The 27746-nt window shown below is 38.9% G+C and overlaps 1 protein-coding gene across 4 annotated transcripts in view; it reads left to right on the top strand.

Moving 5' to 3' along the window:
* The window catches only part of USP37 (ubiquitin specific peptidase 37), a 40641-nt gene that overhangs the window by 7290 nt on the left and 5605 nt on the right, over positions 1-27746 (top strand). For 2 of the 4 annotated variants that reach the window (XM_089520380.1, XM_089520381.1), the window contains exons 5-21: positions 4676-4857; positions 5147-5218; positions 5889-5986; positions 7218-7302; positions 9296-9457; positions 10535-10666; positions 12467-12590; positions 13210-13415; positions 14275-14392; positions 15432-15511; positions 16207-16371; positions 17117-17182; positions 18265-18409; positions 19686-19941; positions 21428-21594; positions 23475-23538; positions 25434-25549. In XM_089520380.1, coding sequence (XP_089376506.1) covers positions 4676-4857; positions 5147-5218; positions 5889-5986; positions 7218-7302; positions 9296-9457; positions 10535-10666; positions 12467-12590; positions 13210-13415; positions 14275-14392; positions 15432-15511; positions 16207-16371; positions 17117-17182; positions 18265-18409; positions 19686-19941; positions 21428-21594; positions 23475-23538; positions 25434-25549 — 2238 coding nt within the window. The remainder of the gene's footprint in view (positions 1-4675; positions 4858-5146; positions 5219-5888; positions 5987-7217; positions 7303-9295; positions 9458-10534; positions 10667-12466; positions 12591-13209; positions 13416-14274; positions 14393-15431; positions 15512-16206; positions 16372-17116; positions 17183-18264; positions 18410-19685; positions 19942-21427; positions 21595-23474; positions 23539-25433; positions 25550-27746) is intronic. The other 2 variants (XM_089520383.1, XM_089520384.1) reach the window with 2 other exon arrangements.

Below are 27746 nucleotides of genomic sequence, written 5' to 3'. Positions count from 1 at the left end.
TGTGTATTTTCTAGAAGGTGCTTATAATGTATTGAGTTGTGGGTTGTTTCCCAGCAGACAGGGTCGTAACCTCCTGTATTCTGGGTTGAGCTCCTCCTATTCGCTCCTGTAGGCAGGGACAATAAACAAAAGACCAGCCCCTATATAGGGAGGAGCTAAACCCCCCTGGGCCTCAGTCTTGTTCCTGCCTAAGCTCCTAGCAGGATGTGTCTCTTCGAGCCAGCAAAGTTTTTCCTTTCTCCAAAAGCGGTTTGAGAGTTTTCTTGGCCTTCCCTTCTTCTCCTCTTTCCTGCCTTTCCCCCCTTCCTTGGTGGTGGCTATGGCAGAGGACCCCAAGAGCACTGGCTAAGGGTCATCCTTAGCTCAGGCTTCCCTAGCTCAGGGTCTGCCAGCTCAACAGAGGGAGCTGGCTTCAGAGGGAGACCCATTGGGATGTGTTTGCTGTTGCTCTGCAGCTTCTTCACTACAGCCACTCCAGTCCTTTTCTTCTTTTCGTTTCTCTTGCTGCCTTGGAAGCATGAAGAAAGACTTAATATGGCAAGGGCTCCCAGGATTGGAGAAAGGTCTTGGCTTTGCCAATGAATCTCTCTCTCCTCCAAACCTGCCCCCCTTTCATGGTGGGAGCACAGGAGATTTCTGTAAACAGCATTGCAGCACATGGGAGCCGTGGGAACAGATGGTGAGGGGTATCCCCTCCATGTCTCTGTTTCTCCACATTACCTCTGCCCAGCCTGTTTAAGGCCAGGGATCAGTGAGGAAACTGGGCAGAAGTCATGTAAACTTCTCTGCTCAGCCCATTTGGGCCAGAGTTCAGAGGACAGGCCAGCCAAAAGCCATGGCAAAGGATTTCTCTGCATCACCTCTGCCCAGCCTGAAACGGCCAAGGTCAGAGAGGCAAGCCAGCCAGAAGACACAGGAGAAGAGGTGAGTACCAGGGGCCCTCTCTCTCTAGCCAGCAAGGAACCTTTGCCAGATCTAATGCCCTTGCTCAGGGCAGGCATTGCCATGAGGCCTCTACCATGGCCATTGCAGACACTATGCCTAGCGTAAGGTTTGGGACTCTACCAGGAGGGCAGATGGGGGCATAAACCCTTGGTCTCCCCCTTCCTTCCCATCTCTTGCCCCAATGGCACCCAGGACCCCAACAAGTGTGGGGGATCCTTTTGCAGACTGGGAAACACATGGTGGTGTTACCAGGGCTCCTGCACATTCCTTTTGAATTCTTATAATGAGATGGTGTGTAAGGAAGCAGAGGACTCCTCCTCTATGTTGTACAGCCGCATGGCTGTAAAGGAAGCTGGACTTGGCCCAGCAGGAGCTGAAGCTTCCAACTCTAAAATGGTCTTTTTTGGCTGCCACAGAGCATCCCACAAAAAAGCACAAAGTGGCTTCATGTCCTCCCCAGAGAGAGCATGGCCTCTGCCACCCACTTCTAAACAGAGGCTGGAGGGCCATCTATCGGGTATGCTTTGATTGAGAGTTCCTGCATGGCAGAATGGGGTTGGACTGGATGGCCCTTGGGTCTCCTCCAACCCAAGGATTCTATGAGAGAGCACATGGATACAAATCCTCCTGTGTTCCCTCCCCAAAAATTACAACAACAAAAAGGAGGAAACCACTTGTGGATATCATGGGTGGAGAGTTCCCTTCACCTCCCAAGTGTGTTTGGCTGCCCCAAACGATGGCACTCTTGAGAGAACAGCTTGAGCGCTTGGCCTCTCCTTTCCATCAGAGTTTATCCTTTCTCAGGACACAGACATACCTCAGGTAAATGTAGAGCCATGTCCCACAGCAGCCCCTCTGCCCTTCCCAGCTACCTATGCAAGTGGGAAGGGAGTTGAGGACCAAGCTAGCTTCTATCATGCAGCCAGGTTACCATAAAGCCTGCCTGAGATTAAAAGGGCTAAGCTGTAAACCCCAGCTTGAAGTTGGGGCTGTCTCAGACATAAATAAAACAAAATGCCCTGTGAGTATCAGGGCTACACTACAGGCCATATGCAGCTATTTACCCATGGTTACAAATGATCTTCAGTCACTGCTAACTTAAGAGCAGTTTCCTCAGTGCTTGGAAGAAGATACTGCCCAGGCAGCCTCCCTTGATGGGGCAAATGAAGGAGGGGAGAGCCCCCACAGCAACAGGGCTGTGGGCTCAGATTTACAAGAGATACTGGTTAACTTTTTCTGGTGTTCATTTTATTACTGTTAGCCCATGAGGTTTGAGTTGTGCTGTTTCTGCTCACACCCCTCCTTTTTCCAGGCCAGAGAAGATGCCTGGAAACTAAGTCATCTAGGGAGAGGGCTAGCCATAAAAGCCACATGATGACTTTTCTTCCTTCCTCATGGGCCTCCATCCTTGTCTCCATTAGGGCCAGAGCCTTTTTGCCTTAGCTGGAACAGCCTAAGACATAAGATAAACACATGGTTCTACCTCCTTTGTGCAAACTATTATCAGCCATAGCACTTCTCATTAAGAGCATATGTTTTAAGAATACAGATCCATTTAAATACTAATAAACAGGGTGACTCAAGCAAGGAGAAGGCCTCTGGTCACTCAGCAGACCTCTAATGGTTTACATGCATTGAGGATTTTTGGTAAAAACATATCATATGAGGTGATAGATACACTGGATTAAGGTGACCAACCAAGCTCCACTTTATTGGCAAAAGGGTTATGTTCCTGTTATAAAATACAAGGAACCTCAGTCAGCTAGCCCCAGGAGAGGAGGCTCCCCTTGCCTTCCCTTCTTTCACAGGAGAGATGTCTGTTAAAGGGAAGAAACTAAAAATTACAGTTTCTTCCATGAGATGGTTCTCACTTAATACAGGGGGCTTAAGAAAAATTCTTATCAAAAACAGACAAACAGCCTCCTCTCCATGGGGGGGGGGGGGGGGGGGGGAGAAACCCCCCTTCCTCCATAAGTGTTTTAAAACAATATAATCAGGTTTTTCTGCTAAGGGGTTGCTTCAAATCCCATTCAGACATCCTACAGAGCCCTGAAGAGTCTGCCACAAAGATCACAATTACCTCTTACCTCGTCTAGATAACTACATTTTAAATAAGAATGCCTGCTGATGGGCTTGGCATTCAACTGCTCCCTGCCTTGGATAGGCCTATTGTAACTAGGTCTATCATGCATATGATGAGTTGGTCTCCTCTAATTCCAGAAAATATCTTGGGCTGCTATGTATGAGGAACAATCATGTCTGCAGTCTCTGGCATAAACACTTCAGTGGAGAAGATTTGCAATTCTCCTGCCTGGGTGTTGATGTTTACTTTAATTACTGCATAATTAATATGTCCTGATGAAGGCAACATTTGAAGAGTACTATAACAGATATTATAGTTTTGTGAAATGATAACTGTCCTGCCTGGGATGGAGGGACATATTTGTTATTGCACATTACTTTACAGGAAGTACAGAGAACTGTATTTATCTCTCTTAGAAACAGTAAGCCAGCATAGTTTGAGCACTGGACTCCAGACTATGACTGTGGAGATCAGGGTTCAAATCCCAGCTTGGCCATGTGAACCCACTAGGAGCCCTGGAGCAAGTCAGCCTCAGAGAATGACAATGACGAACCCTTTCTGAAGAAACTTGCCAAGAAAACCCCATAATAGGTTCACCTTAAAGTCACTGTAAGTTGGAAATGCATTGCAGGCATACAAATCAACAAAAGCAACAACAGTTTGCAGTCCTATCCATTTTGGAAAACTTGCACTTCTTACCGCTTGTCTCGTAACTGAAAGCAGAATGTTCCCTTCCCACAACAGTGGAGACGAGGAAATTCAGTTAAACCCTGACTGATGTGTGAAGTAACCATTCACAGGATGTCCTCCCATCTCCAAGGAGAAGGAACACTCACAGTGTTCTGTTTCAGGCCATTGAATTTATATTGCTTCTGATTCTGTAGTACTTGTAGTCTAATGCATTAAATAAAGGCCAAGTACTAGGGCTTCAAGGCTCTTTGGGACTAAATCTGAATACAAGTTTTGTACTTTTAACTGATTTTGGATGGTAAGATGTTCTCCATTACACTTCAGAAAGCATGATTTTGGTCTTTGTCTTAGAGTTCATAAAATAAGGGCATTGTAAACAAACTGATAAATTGTGATGGGAAAGAAAGACAATGGTTTGCTGGATCAAAAAGTTTAAAGACATAGCAGTGTTAGTCTGGAAAATCAATATGCAAAGGGATCTTGTAGTGCCTTTGAGACTAACTGAAAGAAAGAAGCTGGTAGCATGAGCTATCATAGACTTGAGCCTACTTCCTCAGATATATCTGAGAAAGTAGGCTCAAGTGTACAAAAGCTCATGCTACCAGCTTCTTTCTTTCAGTTAGTCTCAAAGGTGCTACATTATCACTTTGCATACTGACTTTAAGAGTTTGTTATAATAGTTCTACTGTTTTTTCTGCAGTACACTTAATAGCATACAAGTTCACCAGAAGGGACATCTGATATGCAGTGGTGATTTGTAGCTAGGCACCTGGTGGCCTAAACGACAGTTGTCAGTAGACTCCCAAGGAAAGCACTGGTTCATACAAGTGTACCTACATGTGGTATTTGGTGGATTAGCAGCCTCCTAAAGGCTCTAATCTTGATTTTTGAAATGGGTCAGTGTTTTGAAGCATAATGTGTTTTATTAACTTCAGCATTCCCTCTTTGAATTTATAGACTCCTTCCAAAAGAGGGATTGCTGAAAGTAAAGATGAAGTACATATTCGTAAAGTGCTGGGCACCCCGGGAAGAGCATCAATTAAGAATCCTTCAGTAACTGGAATGTCTGGTAACAGAGTTAATGGTTCAACCTCTCCTGCTACATCAACACCTCACAGAACAGGGTTGTTGGAAAATCGGTATGAAAATGATTTTTTTAAGGAATTGCAGCCTTCTATGTACGCACATTAATAATACGAGGTGCTTTGAAATAAACTGCTTTTTCAGATTATTATGCTGTGGTTTTATGCATAAGTGAAATTTGTGAAAAATATTTCCTAAATCTTTCACACTTTATCCTACACAATATGGCTTTGAGAAGTAAAGTACTTAAATGAAACCTGAAAGTGTTGTCGTAAACATGAAGTCATTGGGCTACCTTAGTTTTCCTGAGAATTGAGGGAATTCTCTTTTTCCCACATGAAATAGTGAAAGGAGAAAAAGGGCACCATCTACTGCAGAGATGAATGAAGATTATCCTAAAGAGAATGATTCATCAACGTATGTTTCTGATTGTTATTTTTATGGGTTTTGTGTTTGTCTGTTCCCTCCATTTCCGATATGAAAGTTTGTGTTTAAAATAAATCATGAATCCCATTTTTATCTTAATAACATGGTGCTCTCATAAAAACCCAGCATTAGTGTACAAAATAACTGTACAGGTTCTGAATTATAAAAAGTTGTAAGTACAAGAGGCTTGTGTTTCCTTTGTATACCAGTTGTTAAACTTTAACCTTAGAATTACACTTGTGTTGATAAAAGGTTAGGTGGCTTTAATTTTAATGGACATGTATTTTAAAAAATCAAGGGTCGGGTTGGTTTTTTAAATAAATCATATGTATATAGCAGGGGTTAATAAGCATTCTCCCATTTTAAAGCTATAGAAGCAGTATTTCTGGAAACCTGAAAATACTGTTTTTCCTCTAGTCAATCCCACTGTCCTGCACTTGTCAAAAGTTAGACAAATGGGTGGTTTTAAATAAAATCTGAAAGTAGGCTTCAGGATACTGCCAGTTTGAAGGGGTGGGGATGTGGCATATGGTTGATTCTGGCAGGGGTATAATTAGACCATGATACCTCCAGAAATGACCACCTCATTATATAGTCTTACTATGTATTTAGGTTATGTTTGAGATATCAGTTCAAATACATTATATCAATTTATCTGCAGCAATAACAAAGCTATGACTGATCCAGCACGGAAATTCTTACATAGCAGCAGAGAAAAGCAACTGAACTTAAAACAGACTGAGGAGAACAGGCCATCAGGTATTATAAAAAGATTGTGTTCTTGACAATCCAAGCCAGTGTCTTACTAGTTGAACTGAACAAATAATTTTGTTGATATTCTGAAAATTATTATTTTTTAATTATCTATATAATGGGATGACTTGAGAGTCATTACAGTGGGAAAAACTGGAGGAGGGTTGTGTGTAGTGTATTATTTATAATTTTAATGTGTTTGATGTATTTTGTAAATCAATGAAAATAGTATTAAAATTGGAAAAACACATATTTAGAGAATTATTCAGACTGAAGAGGCATCTTTCATTGGGAGTAGTTTAAAAGCGAGATTAGGAGCAACAGAGAATGCTGCTACATATTCATCTGTAAATTAGTCTGAATGTTTTTTCTGCATCTTGCCTAGTTTTCCTCATGATTTCACCATAATTTGTAACCAAAGAGGTGGTAGCCATTGAATCAGACATTCTGTGCTTACATGGAAAATTTAGTAAATAGCCTTCTAGATTTACCTTATTATTATTGACAGGTTCTGTACGCAATTAATATCAACACTTGATGTAATTATAAGTAGTCACTAAGTAGCTGCCTCCTAGATGCTACAAATTGGGAGGCACATGTTTCTGCTCTTTAGTTCCAACCCTGAAGTTTTCAGGGTAGGAAAGCAACCCTAATGCTGTACTCTCATTTAGAATGTAATGTCTCTCGTGGCTTATCTTGGAGATAAGATTTTAAGATACTTTGTATACAGTGCATTCATGTGTGTATAAGTGCACATCACTTTGCCTATATTCCACAAAATTAGACTTCTTTGAGTAAATGACTAATTTGTTGGAGTAAATGACAACCTGCAGTATTCCCATGCAGTAAGAGTAAATGTGGATTTATAGATTTCAACCAAAACAGAAAAATATTTTCAATATTCAAACCAAATAATGTTGAGAAATACCTGTATCTTATCAGATGTGTCCATTAAAGTTCTTTGGAGTTCTGATGTGGCCGTTGATGGCATTATTAGCACATTCTTGTTGAATAAGAGTTGGCAAAGTGCAGCCCTTCAGATGCTGGACTACAGCTCCCATCAGTCCTAGCTATTAGCCAATGCCGAGGGATTCTGGGAGTTGTAGTCCAACCACATCTGGAAGACCACACTTATATGGAAGGATATGACATGCCACTTGAAGTGTTGAGTGTGAACCTGTTTCTTACAGTTAACCTAACAAGTTTTTACAAAAGTTTGTTTTTGTTCCTTTTTAAGGGGTTTTGCCTTTACAGTCATCTTCATTTTATGGTAGCAGATCTTCATCAAAGGATTATTCAGCTATTAATTCCACTTTGGACAGGTAGGTGCAGAATGCATGAGGAGGGCTCTTTTAACCTCACTTGCTCATTCATTAAAAACTGTGTTTATGTAATGTTAAGTCTATATGTCTATTAATGAAAGCTGATTTTATTCATGTTTATTAAAATAGTGTATATGAAAAAATGTTGCTTTCCAACTGTTTCTTTACAGCATTTGATATAATGAGCAAATTCCAATTTATTGGATATGAAAGTGCTGATAAATGCACATGTGATGATTATTGAATACACTTAAGTGACTCTATAAAGCTGTGCCACATACTGTATAAAATTCATGCATGCAATCCTGTCATCCAGTAACTATAGGTTTAGGCTGCCCCCTGCTAATTGGGCGTAAAATTGTGACCTCCAAATCACCTCTCCTTAGCAGCAAAAAGGAAGCCCCAGTTTCTTTTTCCTGATTTGGAGCCAGAAAGCAATGTAGGAACTTTCTGCTTTGGCCTTGAGTGGTGGAAATAGGCTGTCTGTCCTGGTTACATGATTGCTGTATAAACTTCTAGCATTCCTCCTTAGTTTGGAAGGAGTAGGAATTACCAGGCAACTATAAGATTATTTTTATCCACCTCTACACCTGCAAATTTAGGAAGACTTGTTTTTTTTCCTCCCCGCACACTCCGCTCCTCTGGGAGAGGCCTACTTCAGCCACAAAAATCTAGGCTTTCGACTACCTCCCAGAGGGCATTTTTCATCGTCGCCCCCAGACTGTGGAACGGCCTGCCGGATGAGATCCATCTGCTTACATCCTTAGACAGCTTTAAAAAGGCTGTTAAGAGGAATCTCTTCCGGCAGACCTTCCCAGAATAGAGAACCCGGCCTCAGAAAAAAACGTCTGGGAATAAGATACTGCCACTCCCATTGATGGTTTGCTGATGTGATGTTGTTGACCTTTTGGTCAGTTTTTAATTTGTATGTTTTTCGTTGTTTTTTGCTTGTTTTTAATTCTGCATTGGATTTAATACTTTTTTAAGGAGGGGAGAGCACCAGGGATTTTATATGTGCTGTATTTTTAACTTTGTTAGCCGTCCCGATTGTTCTCAGAGGGGCGGGATACAAATAAATTTTATTATTATTATTATTTACTTGTATACTGACATGAGTTCCAGTATGTTGATATAGGGTAGGATAGAAATAAAATTAGTTATACCTGCAACAGAATGGTGGCCTTCTTGCCATGGCAGACTAAATAGTCAGCCTGTCAATTGGTCTGACTTTAAAAGTTGTTTCTATTAGTGTGTTAAGTCTCTGAGTGTTCTTGGTGATATTTTGTTAATCACAGCTAGCTTAACACCTTTTGGGGTCTGTGATACAGTATGAGGGAGAAAGCAGCTGTTATTTTTGTTAACACTGATGAACAGGCTACATAAACGAAGCATGACTTTCCAAATACATACTAGTACTTCCTGAATATCAAAAGAGTGCCCAAATGTTGTTTCTGCGTATTCTATTATGGCACTATGAACCACAACATTTGCATATTATAAGTTGTGTGTGCTAGTGACTGCATAATTTGCACTTTATTTGAAAATTGTGGAATATATTTTCAATATTCAGTTTTTAAGAAACCGTGTCAGAGGGCTTAAAACCATACAAATGAAACATTTTTTTCATTTTCTTTTATTGGGACCTCTATTATTTTAATTAACCATTTAAAAAAATTTGGAACCAAGAACTAAAAAAGTGTGCCTTCTGAAAGCTGTAGTTAATATTCCTGGAAGTCTTTGCAGGTTGGATACATTTGACTGAAGGACACTTATGGTCTGTTCTTGCTTTATGGAAGCAAAAAACTGCACGTGTAGTGTGAGAGAACACATTTTGTTCTTAAACATCTTTCGTCTTAAACGTCTTTTGTCTTAAACATCTTAAATAGGTGTCATATGGTTTTCGTGATACAGTGTCACTGCTTCTATGTCACTGCTACCAGTGACTGCCTTTGTCATGTTTGAGAAATACATTATTTTCCCATCTTTTTGACAGGTCTAATGTCTTGAATCAGACTTCTTCTGCCAAAAGAAGCTTGGGGTTTCTCTCCCAGCCAGCTCCCCTCTGTGTTAAAAAAATGAGATCTAATCAAGATTACATGGGATGGAACAAACCACGAGTTCCTCTTTCCACTCACCCACAACAGCAATTGCAAGGGTAAGAGTTCATATTACATTCACATACATGTGCTCAGTTAATGATTGATTGCAAACAAATCAAAGGCATTTTAGCAGCTTTTCCGTCAATTATTGTTCCACTGCCCTGTCTCCGTTAGGTGGTTTTGAAGACATATTTTTGCCCTTCATTTTTTCCTCTATATGTTTAATTTCAGTTTATAAATCCTCTGAGCAAGCAGTGTCACTTACTAGTTCAGTATAACACTGTTCAATTAAATTTAATATTACTCTAGTCATTATTAAAACAGTGAGGGCCTTCTCTGCAATTGCTCCCAGACTATGGAACGGCCTGCCGGACGAGATCTGTCAAATTGCCATCTTAGACAGCTTCAAAAAAGCTGTCAAGACGGATCTCTTCTGGCAGGCCTTTCCTGAATAGAAGTGTCCGGCCACAGAATGATCGTCCCTCACATCATGCATTAGACCACCACTCCTCGTTACATTTTTATTGTGTTATTAACAGATAGTTAATCTCCAATTTTAATTACTGTATTTTCCGGAGTATAAGACGACTGGGAGTATAAGACGACCCCCAACTTTTCCAGTTAAAATATAGAGTTTGGGATGTACTCACCGTATAAGACTACCCCTCTTCCAATGTACACCAAATATAAATTAAAAAAAACATCAGATTTGATTTCAATATGGTAATTTAAATTCAAATGCTTATGCCATGCAGGTACTTAGCAGGAAACCTTGTTGTATACAAAGTCTGCTTGGATTGGTCAGCTCTCCCTGCCTGCCTAGTGCTCCCTATCTCCAAGACTATCAGAGCGGTAGCTGCTTTCATACGATTGCTGCATATGGTGGGGATGCGGCCGCGGCCGTTTTTGAGCTCCCCCCACCATATGCGGCAACCGCAGATTCTCCAGTCCAGCAGGGAAGTTTCAGCACCTGCCCTATAATATGACACCTGGCGTATAAGATGACCCCCGACTTTTGAGAAGATTTTCCTGGGTTAAAAAGTAGTCTTATACACCAGAAAATACAGTATATCATGTATTGAGACATGTATTACAAATGTTCCAATTGCTATAATACATCTTATTCTTCACAGATTTACAAATTTAGGAAATACCTGTTACATGAACGCTATTTTACAATCTCTATTTTCAATTCAGTCATTTGTTAATGATATTTTGAAGCAGAATATCATATTGAAGAAAGTTCCATTCAATGCACTCATCAGGTGAGTACAGCTGTGTGAATAAAGTAAACATTTTGTCCCGGTTGTAATCTCTAAAGAAGCATCTAGATTTGGTATATTGTTTGTAATTGGTAGCTGAAATATTTTAGTTATATATGAACATAGTGGGTTTTTCGAAATGCACAGTTGCATTGGATGCATGACAGACTTTGTGTATTGAATACTGAATGAAGATAAAGTGATTTGGCAAAAGCATGTGAAAGTTTGTCAGGTATTGTGAGATTTCTTGTGTAGAGACATAAAACTCTTGATTTCAACCTTTTTCCCATGAAAATTTCAAAAGAAAAAAAAATGTTCAGCTAATTAACATAATCTTGCCCTATTCTGTCATGATTATGAAATATTGACTTATAAATACAAATTCTATCTCATTTTTTCAAGTTACAAAGCTAGGAAGAGAAAGCTTGATTTGTTACTAATATTTCACTGGGAAAAACAGTGAGAGTTAGCTATGAAGAATTCAGGTTTTATTGCCAACTGATAGCACCAGTTAACCTTTTGGACACTTTGAATCTTTTGCTGATAAACCATTTGTTTTAAAGCCATACATTATATAAATGTATACAAGATTATATATATAGTCATCCCTCCATATTTGCGGCTTTGATATTTGCGGATTTGATTATTCACGGATTTGATTAATATGTTCTCTCTAGGACTGTCTAGGTTCTCCAGTGCAATTCTGTGGTCAACTTTAACTAAAAGTTGCACTGAAAGACCATTTGTAGCTACTCCAGTGCCATTCTATGGTCAGTGTATGTTGGACATTGACCACAGAGTTGCACTGGAGGACCTAGAGATTCCTAGAGAGGTGTCCTCTCAGGTAAAAACAGTGTTTTTGTTATTTGCGGTTTTTCCATATTCACGGGGGTCTTGTTCCCCTAACCCTAGCGAATATGGAGGGACAACTGTAATTCTCATTCTTTACATAATATTAATCTGTCTTCTAATATTGTTGATTGTGTTATTGCTTTAGCACCTCTTTTATTGAGCCTCTGCAAATTCCTCCTCTTTGCATTGTTGCAGTAAATACATTTTTATATGACATTTGAAAGCCTGTAAAGCCTTTGTAGTTTATTGGCCGACTGTCTATCTGATGAGAGACACTCAGTTTGCATAGTACATTTCTACCAAATAACTTGGCCCAGCTCTTGTATTTACTGCTCTTTCAATATTTTACCATTAAGCATAGTATATCTTATGTAAGTTCAGTCTTAATATATGTAGAATACTGGTAGGAAATGTGACCCCCCCCCCCCCCCAGAGATATTTGTGCTATTAAAAATATGCCAACTTTGAGGCAAAACAGGTCATCCTAAAGGGAAGCAGGCCCACCTGTGGGCAGCCAGTGGCGTAAAGCCGATTTCCAGGCGTCTTGAAGCAGTCCCTGAGAAAGCTGGATTGGGGCAGTGGCAACCGCACGCCACAGCCCCAATCCACCTTTTTGCACCTACCAAAAGCCAACTTTTCTGCCCCGCCACAGACGGAAGCCGGCTTTCAGGAGCTCCAGCAGTGTGCAGTGTCTAAACACTGCATTGCTGGAGCGCCAGGAAGTAGGCCCACCTGTGGGCAGCCAGTGGCGTGAAGCCAGCTTCCAGGCGTCTTGGGGGCATGCATCATCGGTACACCATGCCCCCAAGTCAGCTGGAAGTCAGCTTTTTATGGTGGTCTTTTTCGCTCCTGAGTTAGGAGGGGATGGCCATGTGGATGAGACTTGGTAGATATTTTAGCACTAGACATTTAATTTTTGATATTTGAATCAAATTCTGTTGATTTTTCTAGACGTTTTACCCTGCTTCTTGCTAAAAAAGATGTCTGTGGCCCTGAGGGAAAGAAAGAGCTACTGAAGAAAGTGAAAAATGCAATTTCAGCTACTGCAGAAAGATTCTCTGGTTATATGCAAAATGTAAGTATCATGACTTCAAGATGCTGCCCTCATAAACAGAAATTCCAGCATTTTAGTGAGTCCCATGACCAGTTAAAGTAATACCTATGCAGAAACAGTTCCATAAAGGAGCTTAAACTGCTAGTAGTATGTATTGATGTTATCTTTAACTAACAATGGCAGAAGGGAGCAGGGGTTCAGGAAGGAAAACTTCTGGGTGTTTTGAATCCACAGAGAAGAATAGATCTATGGGGGAGTTTCCCGGGGGGCGGGGGGATGTAAATTTTCAAGGAAAAAACAAACATACATGTCATTTTAGCATGCTTTATAGACTCAAAGTCATTATGTTACTTTAGTAACACAAAATGTATTGTACACAATTTGGTTTGGCATAAAATTTTCATTTAAGGTGTATTAAAAGCAAAGTTTATTCAATTAAAAATTACAAATTGACAGGTATTCGTATGCATTTTGTAGTGATTATTTCTTGAACCATATCTTACATGTGTGCATATGTGCATACACATGCATGTGCGTTTGCTATTTATAGAAGATAATATTACTATTATTTATTAAAGTGTGTGTGCTATTCGCAGAAAATAATATAAAATGTGATACACGATGCTACATATGATTTCAGGATGCACATGAATTCTTAAGCCAGTGCTTAGATCAGTTGAAAGAAGACATGGAGAAACTGAACAAAACTTTAAAGAATGAGCCCATTTCTGGTGAAGATAGCTCTTTAGGACGTGTATCTGATGACTCAACAGCTACCAGAGCTTATAATTGTCCAGTTATTGCAAATTTAGAGTTTGAGGTCCAGCATTCTATCACATGTAAAATGTAAGTATTTAAGAATATTTTTCTGTGTCTCATTGTTCTCTGTCTTTTATACTTTCTCTTAAATCTTATCCTCTTATGAGCACACACGCCTTTCCTTTTTCTAGTGGTTTACACACAGTAATGCAGGTAAACATAATGCTGTGAGTGGCTTAGTGCCATCTTTGCTACACAGATTCCATTAGTGGAGACTTAATGACACAGGCATTGGCTCTTCCCTGCTTTTCCTTTTGTGACTGTGTTTGGCTGGCCATTGATGTTCCTAGGCAGTTTTGGGAAATGGTATACAGTGAGAGATGTTTAATTACCTCCAGGAGGCCCCGGAAATTCAAGGAAGGAGCTGTAAATTTGAAAAAGTCTGATTTTAAGAACATTGAATTTTATTCTGTGTGGAATCTAGTAGTACTGTTTCACCACGATTAGAACAGAATCACTTATCTCATAATATTTGAGCCGGCAGATACTTTCATTAATGTAAGTCAAGGCAATTTTTCCTCATTTTCCTCTTCCCCAAAATTACCATTGGGTTGGGAGATCTCCAGAATAACGTGAGGGCTGCAGTACGAAGAATAAATAAGCAAAAATAATGTCTTCTGTACTTTGTAATGGGAGCATCTATTGGATCAAAAACAGTTTCCCAAATGAGATGGCACAACTGGATTCTAATTTTTACATGCTGAGATGTCTCTGTTATGCATGCCACCACAACTTTTGGTTCCTTTGGCCTTTCTAAATTATTGTTTATGATTCTTATTCATAAGAATTCAATTATTACCTTGGTTACTGAAATGTTACACCTTATGGTAGCTTTTTAAAGACCTGAATAAAATAAATTACATAAGAACATTTCATTTCAATGTAGGTGTAGTGAGACAGTCATTAAACGGGAACAATTTAATGATCTTTCTATTGACTTGCCACGAAGGAAAAAACGTCTTCCATCTCGATCCATACAAGATTCCTTGGATCTCTTTTTCAGGGTATGTAATACACCTAAATTTATTATTTAATATATCTTTTATTGTTTCCCTTTATTTTTTATTGAATAATTTATAAACATTGTTCTTTCTGTAAAATTCTTATTTTTCATCTGGTCATACAAGGATGCAATAGGAGATATATTTAAAATCTAAAATACATAAAATTTGTGTAATATATTATTTCAAGGCTTCTTTTAAACACATAACAATGCTAAATTGGCTCCAATTTATGGTTCATTCCGTAACAGTTCTTAACCTTTCCCTGAACCTGTAGCAGTGGTTCCTGAAATTTGGTACACCAGGTGTTTTGGACTACAGCTCCTGGAAGCTCTAGCCAGCTTGGCCAACAGTCAGGATCTCTGGACCTGAATTTCAAAACATCTGGAAGACCAAACTTTGGGAACCACTGACCTATAGCAGTCATTCCCTGCTACTTTTCCCCCTAGCTGACTAAAGCCATAACTAACTGTTTCCATCCTCTTCTCACCTAGTGAAATCCCTATCTCGCTGTCTCCAAGTGCCAGAATGGGTTTTCCTTCTCCTCTCCCATTCTCATCATTCTAGTGGTTCTTATTGATTAAACCTATTGTAAGATTCCACATTGTTTTGTTGTCTGAGCCCAATGAACTCCAGTGTATCTTTATTAAGAGAAATGAGAATAGATATATGTGGATAGTATTTTCCATGAACTTTTGTGGTTGGCTTTTGGAGATATTCAAAGATCTTAGTCCTTTGTAGCCAGGTGCAGTGGTGACTCTTGCTTTTTATTCCTTTGAAACATACTGGATTTTATCGAAAGGCAATCCTCCCTCAGTGGAACAGATAACCCCTGCAGTCCCTCAGCTCCAGAGTACATGGAGCAGAAGAGAGTTAAAGAAAATGGGGGAGGAAGCCAAAGTTTTCCTATTTGACATTGGATACAACCCATTGTGAGATGGGTCATTGACCCGCTGAATATAAAAGTTAACTAGATTTAAAGGATGCTTTGTTAGAGGGTGATACATTTGAATTATAATCATATTTGTATTGTGTCTTTAAGGCAGAGGAAATAGAATATTCATGTGAGAAATGCAATGGAAAATCTGCTTTTGTTACACACAAATTCAGTCGGTTTCCCAGGTATGTATGCGATCTCAATTTAGATAATGATAGTACTAGTGATGATCATGTTCAAGACATTGTAGGAGATGACTGAGAAGAACTGCAGAAAAAAATACTTTTGTCAGTATTGGCCTTGAAGTGGCTTTAAACACAAGACAGGCTAAAGCCATTCCTGTAGGTGGAAGGAGCTCACCCAGTGCTCTTGAGAATGAGAGACTTGCAACAGATATTTTTTTTGTTCAAAAGAAAAATAATGTCAAAAAACTTCATAAAAACATTTGTTAGGATTCTAGATAGAAAATTTAGGATTAGATCAGAGCCACTTTGACAGGTTGGAGGACATTGCAGTTTGACTTTTCCCTGACAGTCACATATCCCCTTCTCCAATGTTGGAGAGCTCTATAGAGCACTGGATAAAGATTAACTAAGAGCTTCAGAAGGAGAAAGGAATAAGCAAAGATCATCTTACTCTCACATCCCTCCCTGTCACTTTGACAAAAAACAAGCTGGATTCAGGCCTGCATAATCACTTATTAGAGGATTGCGGCCCTTCTAATCCACATACATTCATTAGATAGGTGCAGAAGAGAATTGGAAGGAACAGGAAAAGGTGTCTGTGTGTTCAGGGATAATATACTTAAGGTGGGAGGAAATGAAATTTGATTGATGTGGAGATGAATTTACCAAGTTTCAATTGTTTTTATGTTTTGAAGGGTATTAATTCTTCATCTGAAACGGTACAGCTTCAATGTGGCACTCTCCCTCAATCACAAAGTTGGACAGCAAGTCGTTATACCAAAGTTTTTAACCCTTCAGTCTCACTGTACAGAAAGCACAAGACCTCCACTTAATCTGGGGTGGAGTGCACAATCAACCATGTAAGCCATTAATTTTATTCTAGTAGTAATATTGGAGAAAATAATTAATGTCCTGTTGAGTTTAGGATTCCGGGTTTACTTATAATGAAGATCTGCAAGTCTGGTTACCGTGACAGACTTCCTGAAAATCAAACAAGAATTTTTATCTGCAAGTCTACAGATACCTTCAAAATATAATGAGTGGTATTCTTTAGATAATCATCATGGACATTTCCCTTTTATTTAGTTCATTTGTCATGTTGTTATTGACTTTGAGAATACAGTGGTCCCCCGGGTTACGAAATTAATTCGTTCCGCTGCCCTTTTCGTAACCCGGAAGACTTTCGCTAGCCGAATTGCCATAGGCGCTAATAGCGAAAGCCGCTTTTTGGTGCGAAATCGCGCCGAAAAGCACCAAAAGTTTTTTCGTAACCCGAAAAAACTTTCGTAACGCGGAACAGTTTTTTTAAATTATTTTTTTTCGTAACCCGGGAATTTCGTAAGGCGGTGCTTTCGTATCCCGGGGTACCACTGTATGCAGTTGAGAATATGCTGAGAATCCATCTGAACGGATGATAATTATAAGGTAGAGATGTGAAAAAGGAATGGGGAGGGGGTGTAAGCGGTTTTAAATGTTTTACATAAAATTGGTAAGAGCATTTACTGCCCTTGTAATTTCTGTGGCGCAAATTACCATTTTAGATCACCATCATGTGCAGTAGAGCTATTGAGTGTCTAACAATTAACAACTGTTTTTTTAAATCAGTTCTCGACCATTGAAAGTGTCTCAGATGGTGAATTCCTGTTCTGTTAGCACTTCCACGCCCTGTCGGTGCGTATGGATTTTACATAATTTGGGAATATCTGAAAACCTGTAGTGAATGTCTGTTAAAATAGCCTTGGTTCTGTTTGTTAAACTAATCTTATTTTAATTTTAACCATTAAAATTTACTTTTTTAAAGATTCTGGGGTTTAGTATCTATTTCATTTGTTCAGTTTTGGAGGTAAAGAAGTCATATTTTAATTCAGTAATTTTGTATTAATCTGGTATTTTCAAGATAAATGCTGATTCAAACATAACAATCCCAGTCTGGTAAAGTATGGTTTAACAACCCAGAAATGAATAGTATGCATACGTTCTTCTTTTCTTGTCCCTCCTGTCTTGTGCCCAGCTTTAGTGAAGCTATCAGGTTTTTGTATCCCCAGTTTTCTGTTAGCTGAAATTCTAAGAATCAGCATGTCATGTTTAGAGTGGCTACTGCCAATGAAGAATCTGGGCAGTCACGTTTTGAAATACCTACCATTTCTAAAATGTTCTCAGTGTAGTTGTGTATGTAACAGTAATCCAGCCTAGCCACTGTAGAAAACTGGATGGTTCACTTATTTAGAACCTTAATGCCAGGTTTTGGAGGATGGTATGTTAGTTTGTTGACATTTAAACATAATAAACAATTAACTTGAAAAAAGTGCTAAGCAAAATTTATGATAAATTTCTATAATGCAATCTATATGAAATGTATTTTAATGAGTTGAACTGATTGCCATACCATTTTAAAGCTAGAATTTGAATTAGAATGGAATCAGATAGCTAGAAAATACAAGTCAGATTGAAATAATGGTTCATCTCTGCCCAAAAGTCATTAAAATATTATTTATATTCTTTAGATTAAGATAATATTTTTATTAATTTCCTCAAGGGTAACATTCAGTCAACTATAGAATTTCTCATAGGCTAATGAATTTATTCATAAATTTATAATAATCATTGTATTAATATTGTGTCGGCTTTTAAGGTGTTACACAGATCTCATGTGTGTCTTTTTAAAGTCTGATGTTATTAATGTTATGGATGTTATTAATGTTATGGAAAGTTTCTAAAACCAAAAGGAATAAAGTTTGATATTTACTTTTCAGAAAATATTCATTCAAATTTAAAGGCCCCATCCTAAACACTGTGGATTCAGACAGTGAAGATGAACAATTGAAACGTCCTCTTTCAAGCAGTCCCAAACAATATGATTTCCAAAATAGGGAACAGCAGCAGGAGGAGCCAGAGAAGGTAAGGAGAGGGGCTTGGTGGAGGAAACCCTATGTTCTATATTACTCAAATGCCCACTCCTTTAAAGCTTTTAAGCTCCTTGTGGAAACAGCCTAAGTCAGTCAGTGAAGAACACTGCAGCTAAAAGAAGAGTGATCATAAAAAAGATGAATATGAAGGGGTTAGCAGTTCTTCGGTCATTGCTGGTCCACTTTGTCCCTTTAAATTATCCAAGATTGACTTGTGTCCCCCAGAGAGGTGTTATGAGAAACTTTCTGACACTATGTATCTTTTCTATACCAACCATATTTGAAGCGGTGTGTGAGAACTGGGCAAGTTCTAACACAGGGATTCTCAACCTGGGTTGCCTTCACCCCATGGGGTACAAGATGCAATTTCAGGGGGTGCGAAAAAGATACTTGTGTGAATTTGGATTCGGTTTTCTTCTGTCAATTAAGACAACATCTAGGAATCTCCTGACTCCACAGGCAGACCTGTGGATTGCAGTCAGCAAGAAAGTTCCAAGATTTGACAAAATGATGAATGAAAAGCAGGAGAAAAAAAGTCATTGAATTTTATGTTCACTGTTGAGATTTATTTTACTGTTTGCCTTTTTTGGGGGGGCAATAAATTAGAATGTAATTGCCCAATTTAGGTTTGCATTTTGTGCACTGAATTAGAAATTTATTTTTTTAAAGTTCATTTGTTTTAGTTCGCAGTATTGTATGTGGTTCGAAAATTAGAGACTGGGGCTGTGATTTTCAAATGTCTCCACTGGCCAATGTGTATATGTGTCTATTGACTTATGGTGACCCCATGACTTTCATTGGGCTTTCTTAGACCAGGAAGCCTCAGAAGTTGTTTTGCCAGTTCTTTCCTTTGAAATATAGCCTATAACGCCTGGTATTCGTTGGCAGTCTCCTCTCCAAGTACTAACCAGGACTGACCCTGCTTAGTTTCCAAGATCAAATAGGCTCTAGTGCCTTTAGGATATTTAGGGCATGTACAAGTGTAAATACAAGAGCTGTGTCTAATAGTTACGTGTTTTAGGACCTACACTGAAAAGAGAAAAAAGGTTGTGTTTACTTCTTTTGCACAGTAGTGAGTCAGGTGAACAAATCAAGAGTTTTTCCAAAAATCTGACATTTGTAGAACTAGCTAGGGACCTCAAAATAATCTAGCATTGTGTCTGTGCTTCTAGAGCAGCTTGCTTGTTTTTACTGCATTAGCAACCTGAGGTCAAAAAAGTGCTTAGACATGCCTACACAACATGTTTTGGCCTTTTGTTCACCTGCAGAGTTCTAAGAGAGTTAGAACAGAAAGTGACAAGGCACCAGAATCAACAAATGCTGGCTTTGATGGGATGAATCAGGATGAGCTCCTAGCAGCTGTCGTGGAAATGAGTAAGAAGGAAACATCATTGTCATTGAGCCATGATGAAGACAAACCCACAAATAGTCCGGACACTGGCTTTGGAGATGATGAGTTGCAGGACTTGCCAGATAATATGGAACCTATGGATGTGGAGAAACCCAGAGTGTCCACAGAGTCAGGTAAGAACAGTAGGAAAAATTATGTTAAGTTTGAATTTTTCAAGACAGTACACAGGGGAAATAGGGAGGACGATTAGGGAATTTAAGTTGTGCTACATGATGCACTCTTACGGATGAATTGTTCAAACCAGTTTGTATTTTCTCATTCTCCATTTGTGTAAAACGTAAAAAGAAATCTATTCCAAAAGGTCTTGCATTTTTAAACACACTGTATAGCCCATGTTGTTGATTACATTTTCACTTGTAAGAATTATGGCTGTACATCATTTTTTTGTATGAAGGAATTTGGAATGAATCACAGTGTCAGCTTGCAATTTTAATGAAAAGTGTGTGTGGCGGGAGGGGAGAATACCTTGGGAGAATAACCAGGTAGAAAATTAAACTAATTTGAGCTTACCTTTCTTTTAGATGCAGGAAAAATACAAGTTTTTTTTTAAAGGAATACAATATCAAGTTAAGCCATAAATCATGGAAGGCAACTTCAAGGCAGTGTTTGCCTCTTGATTTTCCTCTTTCTAAATCAGGAGTGAGAACTACCAGGGGTTGGGGGGCACATTGGCTCCTTGCAGGACCTTGGAGGGCTGCATCCATCCTTCTGCCCTGTTTTTAAGTTACCTATGCCTAGGAGAGGCCATTTTTAAACCAGGAAGTGGTCCAGGTCAAGGCCTTGTGCACTTCCATCTTTTTAAAAGATCCCTTCTGGGTCTAAACAAGCCCACCCCTGCACATAGTGAAATTATCCCCTATGCCAGTGGTTCCCAACCTTCCTAATGCCGTGACCCTTTAATACAGTTCTTCATGTTGTGGTGACCCAAACCAATGAAATTATTTTCGTTGCTACTTCATAACTGTAATTAAATAGGTGTTTTCCAATGGTCTTAGGCGACCCCCATGAAATGTTCATTCGAGCCCCGAAGTGGTCCTGACCCACAGGTTGGGAACCATTGCGCTATGCCCTCAGAGAGTGTGGTTGTGCATTTGCATTAAAAAAAATGCTGGGACATTTTTGTGGCCCTTAAAATGGTTCTTTATAGTTGAAGAACATGGCTGAAAATACGTGCCCATTGTAAATGTTATCGAATCTAACTTGATTATGTTGCTGCACTGATAGAACTATGTCTATCAGCAGAACTTTTGGAAAAATTCTACCTCCCGCTTCAGTGCCCCATGAACCCTTAAAATTGTTCCAGAGATCAATAGAGCAGTACTATTAATTAGATTCAGCCCAGAACTTTAAAAGTACACTAATATAACACTTTCAATTCATCCTTTTATAGGTTTGATTGCATGAAAAACAGCAGTCACTACTAAAAGCAGCATTTCCCCTTCTTGATTGTTACATCCAAGCTGGCTGGTATTCTGTGCCTGAGATTAAATAAGCATGAAAAGGATTTAACTGTTGGCCATCAGGAGAACTATCCTTTATTCCAACCCTTCAAAAAACCAAATTAAATACATCATCAGTGTGTTGTCTTCCTTTCCATAGGTTTTTCCACCTTTACTGAGATAATTAAAGATTTTGATGAAAATAAGGAAAACAAAACTCCAGAAGGCACTCAAGGGGAGGTTGATTGGATGCAGCAGTATGACATGGAGCGTGAGAGAGAGGAACAGGAACTGCAACAGGCTTTGGCTCAAAGTCTCCAAGAGCAAGTAAGAGTTAATGTGCTTTCTCAAACACAAATATCAAGCCAGGGTTGTCCAAAAACACAGATATATGTTACTCAGCTAAGCACATTTTTGTTTTAGTGTTTTGGCAAACATGGGTATGGTATTGGAAAGATCTTGCAGTCAGTTTTGTGCCCCCTTTTGTTTTTCTTGTAGAATCACAGCTGGATACATTTCGGTGATGTTTCTACCAGTATAGCTTTATGAAACATTATGAGAAATTATAATCCATGTATTAATCCTGTGCTAGAGCTTTGAAAAGATCAATTAGTAGACAAAGAGAACTCCAAGGTTCTCTCTCTGTAAGCCCAGAGCTACAGAACTTATGACACACACAATCACATCCTGAGTATATTGCTCTTTCTTATTTTTTCAACCATTTAGAATCCATGAGCCTCATATTTCGAACTGTCCTAACTCTGATCATTACAAAGGAAGTAAATTAATAAACATAAATGGTAACACTCAAAAGCAAGAGCAGTTGTAACAGAGGAGAGTGCGAAAGACAATGATTGGGCTAAAAAGAGAGGGAGAGAAAGTAAAGTAATAGTTTTGGTTTTGTCTATCTGAAAAGGAAAAAGGAGATGGTTGAGTATATGTTGTGGTTGGGAGAATCCCACAGCTGAGGCACTGTTTTTTCTTTTTCTTTTTAAGGAGCCACTGTCCTGCATATTTCCTCACTTCCCCTCTATTTATGATTGGGATGCAGAGTAGAACCCAACTGAAGTGTCCCTCACCTCTTGTTTAGAGAGGTTCAGAAAGCTGGATTTTAATGTGAATATGCTCAAAGACATATGCTAAGTGGCCACAGAAGTGTTCATTTCTTTATTCAGTTATTAAAATAATTTTATCCTGTCCTATATCATAAAATCTCAGAGTGATGATTAACTGTTCTGAGCACCTGTAAATGGTGAAGGTGAAATAAAGATAAGAAATAGCCTAAAAATAAGAATCCTGTAACTTAGTGGTCCCCAAACTGTGCCCTTTAAGAGATATTGGACTTAGCTCCCAGAAGCCTCAGCCATGTTGGCAATAGCCTGGGATTCTGGGAGCTGAAGTACAAAGTCCATTAAAGAGCACAGTTTGGGGACCATGTACTGCATTGTTTGGAGTGGGGAGCAGGAGCCAACTGAAGGTACAGAGCACATAGTGTATGGTCTATTTACTTTAAGCTGGTTTTTTTTTTTTTTGGTTTTTGTTTGTTTGTTTGTTTTTGGCATTCTTCTTTTTAAATACATCAGGGTTTCCCCCCCCCCCCATGTCCTTAGTTAACTTTAGGCTGAGAGTAGAAGATAAAGTGGTAATCCACAGCCAGTGTTGGTCCCCAAGTCATCTGATGCCGCTCCCCAGGAAAGAAAGAGACATTTGCAGCCAAGGGGCACAAATATAGTGCTGGTCCATGGTACATTGAGAGTGAAATTGCCAATTTCCCACAAAAGATAGCTAAATAAGCAGTGGCATATATCATACTACACTATGGAAGTTGTGTTCAAGATTACGGTTCTTTGCTTTGTAACTATTTAATTTCAAAGCTTTTAAAAGATTCTTTATACAGCTTTTCTTTTGAAAAGTCTTCAAATTAATGTGACATAGTTGCAAAGCAAAACACCATAATCCTGAACACAACTTCCACCATGCAGTATGATACAGTATTGTGATATTAGGGACTGGCTGTATTGTATACCAAACTTGAGCAATCTTTTAATTAAGGCGTGTCTGTTGGAGAACTTGGTCCCAGACTGTCTGCATACAAAATTAGGTTTGTTTGAGAAACTGGAATGTCATAATTGTCAGTGGCTAGAGCAGAGAACCTTTTGTGAGAACAGGAAATATCTCAGGGGACTAAACTTTGATCTCTATCCCAGCAGGAGGCACGGGAACAAAAAGAAGATGATGACCTTAAACGAGCCACTGAATTAAGTCTGCAAGGTGAGATAAAACAATGGAAAATAAGGAAATGTTCTGCTATTATACCATCATTGCTCAGAGCTCTTGAAAGGAAGATGTTTTGTTTAATGTTCAGTTTGTTTTTAGTCCAGTGCTACTCAGAGTGGTGGTCCTTGGACTAGTGCTGGTCCTTGGCAATTTCCCAGGAAAGAAAAAAATGATTGTACAGTCATCCCTCCATATTTGCGGCTTTGTTATTTGCGGATTTGATTATTCACGGATTTGATTAATATGTTCTCTCTAGGACTGTCTAGGTCCTCCAGTGCAACTCTGTGGTCAACTTTAACTAAAAGTTGCACTGAAAGACCATTTGTAGCTACTCCAGTGCCATTCTATGGTCAGTGTATGTTGGACATTGACCACAGAGTTGCACTGGAGGACCTAGAGATTCCTAGAGAGGTGTCCTTTCAGGAAAAAAACAGTGTTTTTGTTATTTGCGGTTTTTCCATATTCACAGGGGTCTTGTTCCCCTAACCCTAGCGAATATGGAGGGACAACTACTCAGTAGGCACAAATCTAGTGCTAGTTCCTGGAACACTGGGAAAAAATTGTAGGTCCCCCACATCAGATAGCCTGAGAAGCACTGCTTTAGTCCTTTTATCTTAAATATTGTGATGAAAACAAATTCTTCTGGAAAACACAGTACATTGCAGTTCATGTCTTGTGTGAAACCTCAGTGAGTTTTGTTAGCCTCATTAAATATGTGTGTGTGTGTGTGTTTCCTTGACATTTATCATGTTTTGTTAGAGGAAAAAAAGCTAAATTCATTTCCAGTTTACTTTTCTACAAAGATTTAGTAATGGCTGTATTTGAAAGTTTTTGTATGTGATCAGTAAATAGTTCTAATTTTCCTGAGTTTTATTTGTCTTTTTGAGAATGCCACAACTGTTTTTTTAAAAAAAACAATTTTTGAAGAGCTGTCTCTAAGCAGATAATTACACTATATAAAAACAGTCATTTGCATCTGTGAGGTGTATATGTATATACCCAAAGTACCAGATAATAAATGCACCTTAATAAGGCTGTTATAAACATTTGCCACTGAAGATTTTACCATTGAAGAGAGGTTGATAACAATACTTAATATTGTGGGGTTAGAAGAATGCTCTCTTAAGAAAATTGCTTGTTTCCCGTTGCTTATTTTCCCTACCAGTTTGTTCTTCTGATCAGCCTTCGTTTTACTTATTGTGCATTGGTATGTGAATCCTGTGTTCTGCCAAGTCTGACTCACCTTCCCTAGCACATGGCAAAAAGGGTCAACTACAGATTTTCTGTCTTGTTGAACTTTCAAAATATGTATGTAGAGAGATCTTATAGCACCTCTGAAACTAACTGAAGGAAAGAAGTTGGCAGCATGAGCTTTCGTAGATTTCAGTCTACTTCGTCAGATGCCTTTTAAAAATATGGTTTGTCTGCTTACAGAATTTAAAATGCTTAGTACACAATTCTAGGCCTTGACAAGAGGTTAAGTTCCTTGAAATTCATCTCACCTTAGAGCAAGAGTTGTATGTATTGTTTTATTTTGTCAGAGTGGAACTTCTAAATTGCAACAGCAAGTACAGTTCTCTTTTGGATATTTAGTGCTTTCTATTATGCCAATTTTGTAAAAATTAAAACTTTTTACAGAACCGCAGAGGTTTTATAGTTTCCTGCTTCTTGAAAGGAACGGTGCATGTATTTGTATTTCTTGCCTTCTCTGCTCTGAACCTGGGCCCCTATATTGGTTATCTGTTCCTTAGCAATTGTTAATCTTTTTGATGAAGGAGCATTGGATATTTTGAATTCATATTGAGCTTTACTGTTGCAAAGTCTCATCCACCTCTGTTTGTCTGGGTATGATCAAGGGTCTTATGCAGTGTCATTTTCATACTATTTAGAATTTAACAGCTCTCTTCTGGACAGTCTGGGATCTGATGAAGACTCCGGGAATGAGGATTTTCTAGATATGGAGTACACAGAAGCAGAAGCTGAGGAACTGAAAAGAAATGCTGAGGTGATCATCTGGGATGTTGGGGGTGAACTCTTGCTTCTGTTGGTGCTTGCAATGGAAAAAAAATCTATGGATGCTTGAAGGGACCTTTTTTAGGTTGATAGTGCAATCTGTAGCAAATGGCCATCTTTCATAATTCTTGGTTTTTGTTTGTAAAGTGCTTTGAGTTGTTATCCACAAGCAGTGAATGATAGTCTCCCTCCCCCATATAACTCAGTTTCAAGCCCTAGTCAAACATATAAGTCTCTGCCTTACAGCCATGCCTTAAGTTTCCTAGGTCTTGGTAGCATTTGCATACACTTGGGGAGATAGTGGCCCCAAGTGCACATTCTCTGTGGATTTGTGACTTACATAGTAGATACAACAGAAAGCTTTATTTTCTATGGAACATGTCCTGCATCTATTATTTATTATTAACATTTTTTTACAAGAGGCATTGTTGCATCCTGATTAGCCTCAAATCTGGTTTGATGTGGTGGCCCTGATTTGGTCCCCAGGTTAATACTGTAACTTGAACCACTGTGGTTGCTTATTGTGGGGGAGAGGGTGATCAAGAAAGCTGAGGGAAAGGCCTGTCTCTCAGCTTCTATCTCTTTTCACCAAATCTGAGCTGCTGTAGACCACATGGTACACAGCTTTCTTTTGCATGGTAGGTGGGTGGCTTCCTCTGCTATCAGAGGTAAGTTCAGCTTACCTTCTGGCAGGACCAGCCTTTTAATATATACACTTGGATGCATTTGAGGAGGTTACTGTCATTCTCATCTTAGAGATAGGGAGCTAGTGGTGTCTTTCAGGAGAGGAAGATTTGGGTGGAATGATTTAGCTTCTTCATTTAGTGGCTGATGTATACTGACATGGGGTTCCTAGCCGTACAGTAATGGTACGGGCATTTGCTCTGTAATGCTGAAGACCTCTTCTGTGTTTGTTCTGCATGATTCTGAAAGATTCCTGCTTATACAAAAAGGACAAGATTTTGTGCTTTCCTGTCTTCCATACCTTCTTCACACTCAAATGTTAGTAATGTGTAGCAGTCCAGCAGCTAGCCTTTCCAGCAAGGTGACTGTTAACAGCTATCTTAGCCATGTACCCTGAAAGTCTTCCAATCATTGAGCAATTAGGCTTTAATAAAGCATTTATTGGCACTAAAATCTAATTACAGTGTTGAGTACAGTTTTCAAGGGAAAAATTGCACTGCATGAGGAGGGGAGTGACCATGCCTCCTTCCCTAATGGTTTGACATTCAGATTGAAAAATAATTCCCAGACCCCATGGGCTCTATCCAACCTGAAGGCTGTGAGTCCCCGATAGAGGCTTTAACTCATTTATATACAGTAAAATCTAAGCTTTTACCTTGAGCTTTATGTAACTCTGGACTGCAGACTGCAGTGTATTTATCAAAAACATTTTATTTTTTATATTTTTAAAATAATCCTTATTGAAATTTTACAATATATACAAATGAAGGATTTGCTTAGTCGAAAACTTCATACTATTCTTTTTTCCAACCCATTCCCACCCCCAAGTTCTTTTTGCAGTAGTTACAGTCACTACAGCTGATCTCATATATTCCTCTATCAGCGTACTTCTGCATATTACTACATCTCCTTTGTAATACTTATATTTAATTATGACAAAAGATTGTGCAGTTACTGACATTTTGTTTCATAATCCCTACCAATCAGCTGTTTCCTTATGAATTTACTTTCCACAAAGAAAATAATGACTAAGCATTATAGTTAAGTTGACCATCTATCTCTACAATAGTTCAATAATGGGTCCCAAATCTGCTTTTCTTCATCAGTTTTATCCCTTAATGACATTGTGATCCTGTCCATTTCCACTATTTCTAGGGATTTATATAGTGTATTTATCAAATGCATTTTATTAACAAAGTGGAAATCTACATGGATGTTGCTGTTACACTTGGCTAATTGTCAAATAGTCACATAGAATGATTTGCTTATGCATTGTAAGCTAAAGGCAACGTCTGAGTGACCTGTTATTCTGGTCTCTATAGGAAATTGGGGGTATTGTTTACACTTCAGTTTAGGAGTGTGGTTTTTATTGTTTATATTTTGGTGAATCACTTTACTGATTTTACATCATTTACTTTCAATGTCTGAGAAAAGTAGCTAGATTGTGTATTTTTACCATAATATGCCCTATTTTTTGTCATAAAATTTCTAATCAACCTATTTGC

The sequence above is a fragment of the Sceloporus occidentalis genome, unplaced genomic scaffold (assembly GCF_023333645.1).
Source record: "Sceloporus occidentalis isolate IW3139 unplaced genomic scaffold, rSceOcc1.0.p SCAF_4, whole genome shotgun sequence".
Classification (NCBI taxonomy): domain Eukaryota; kingdom Metazoa; phylum Chordata; class Lepidosauria; order Squamata; family Phrynosomatidae; genus Sceloporus; species Sceloporus occidentalis.
This window is presented reverse-complemented; position numbering and strand designations above follow the sequence as displayed.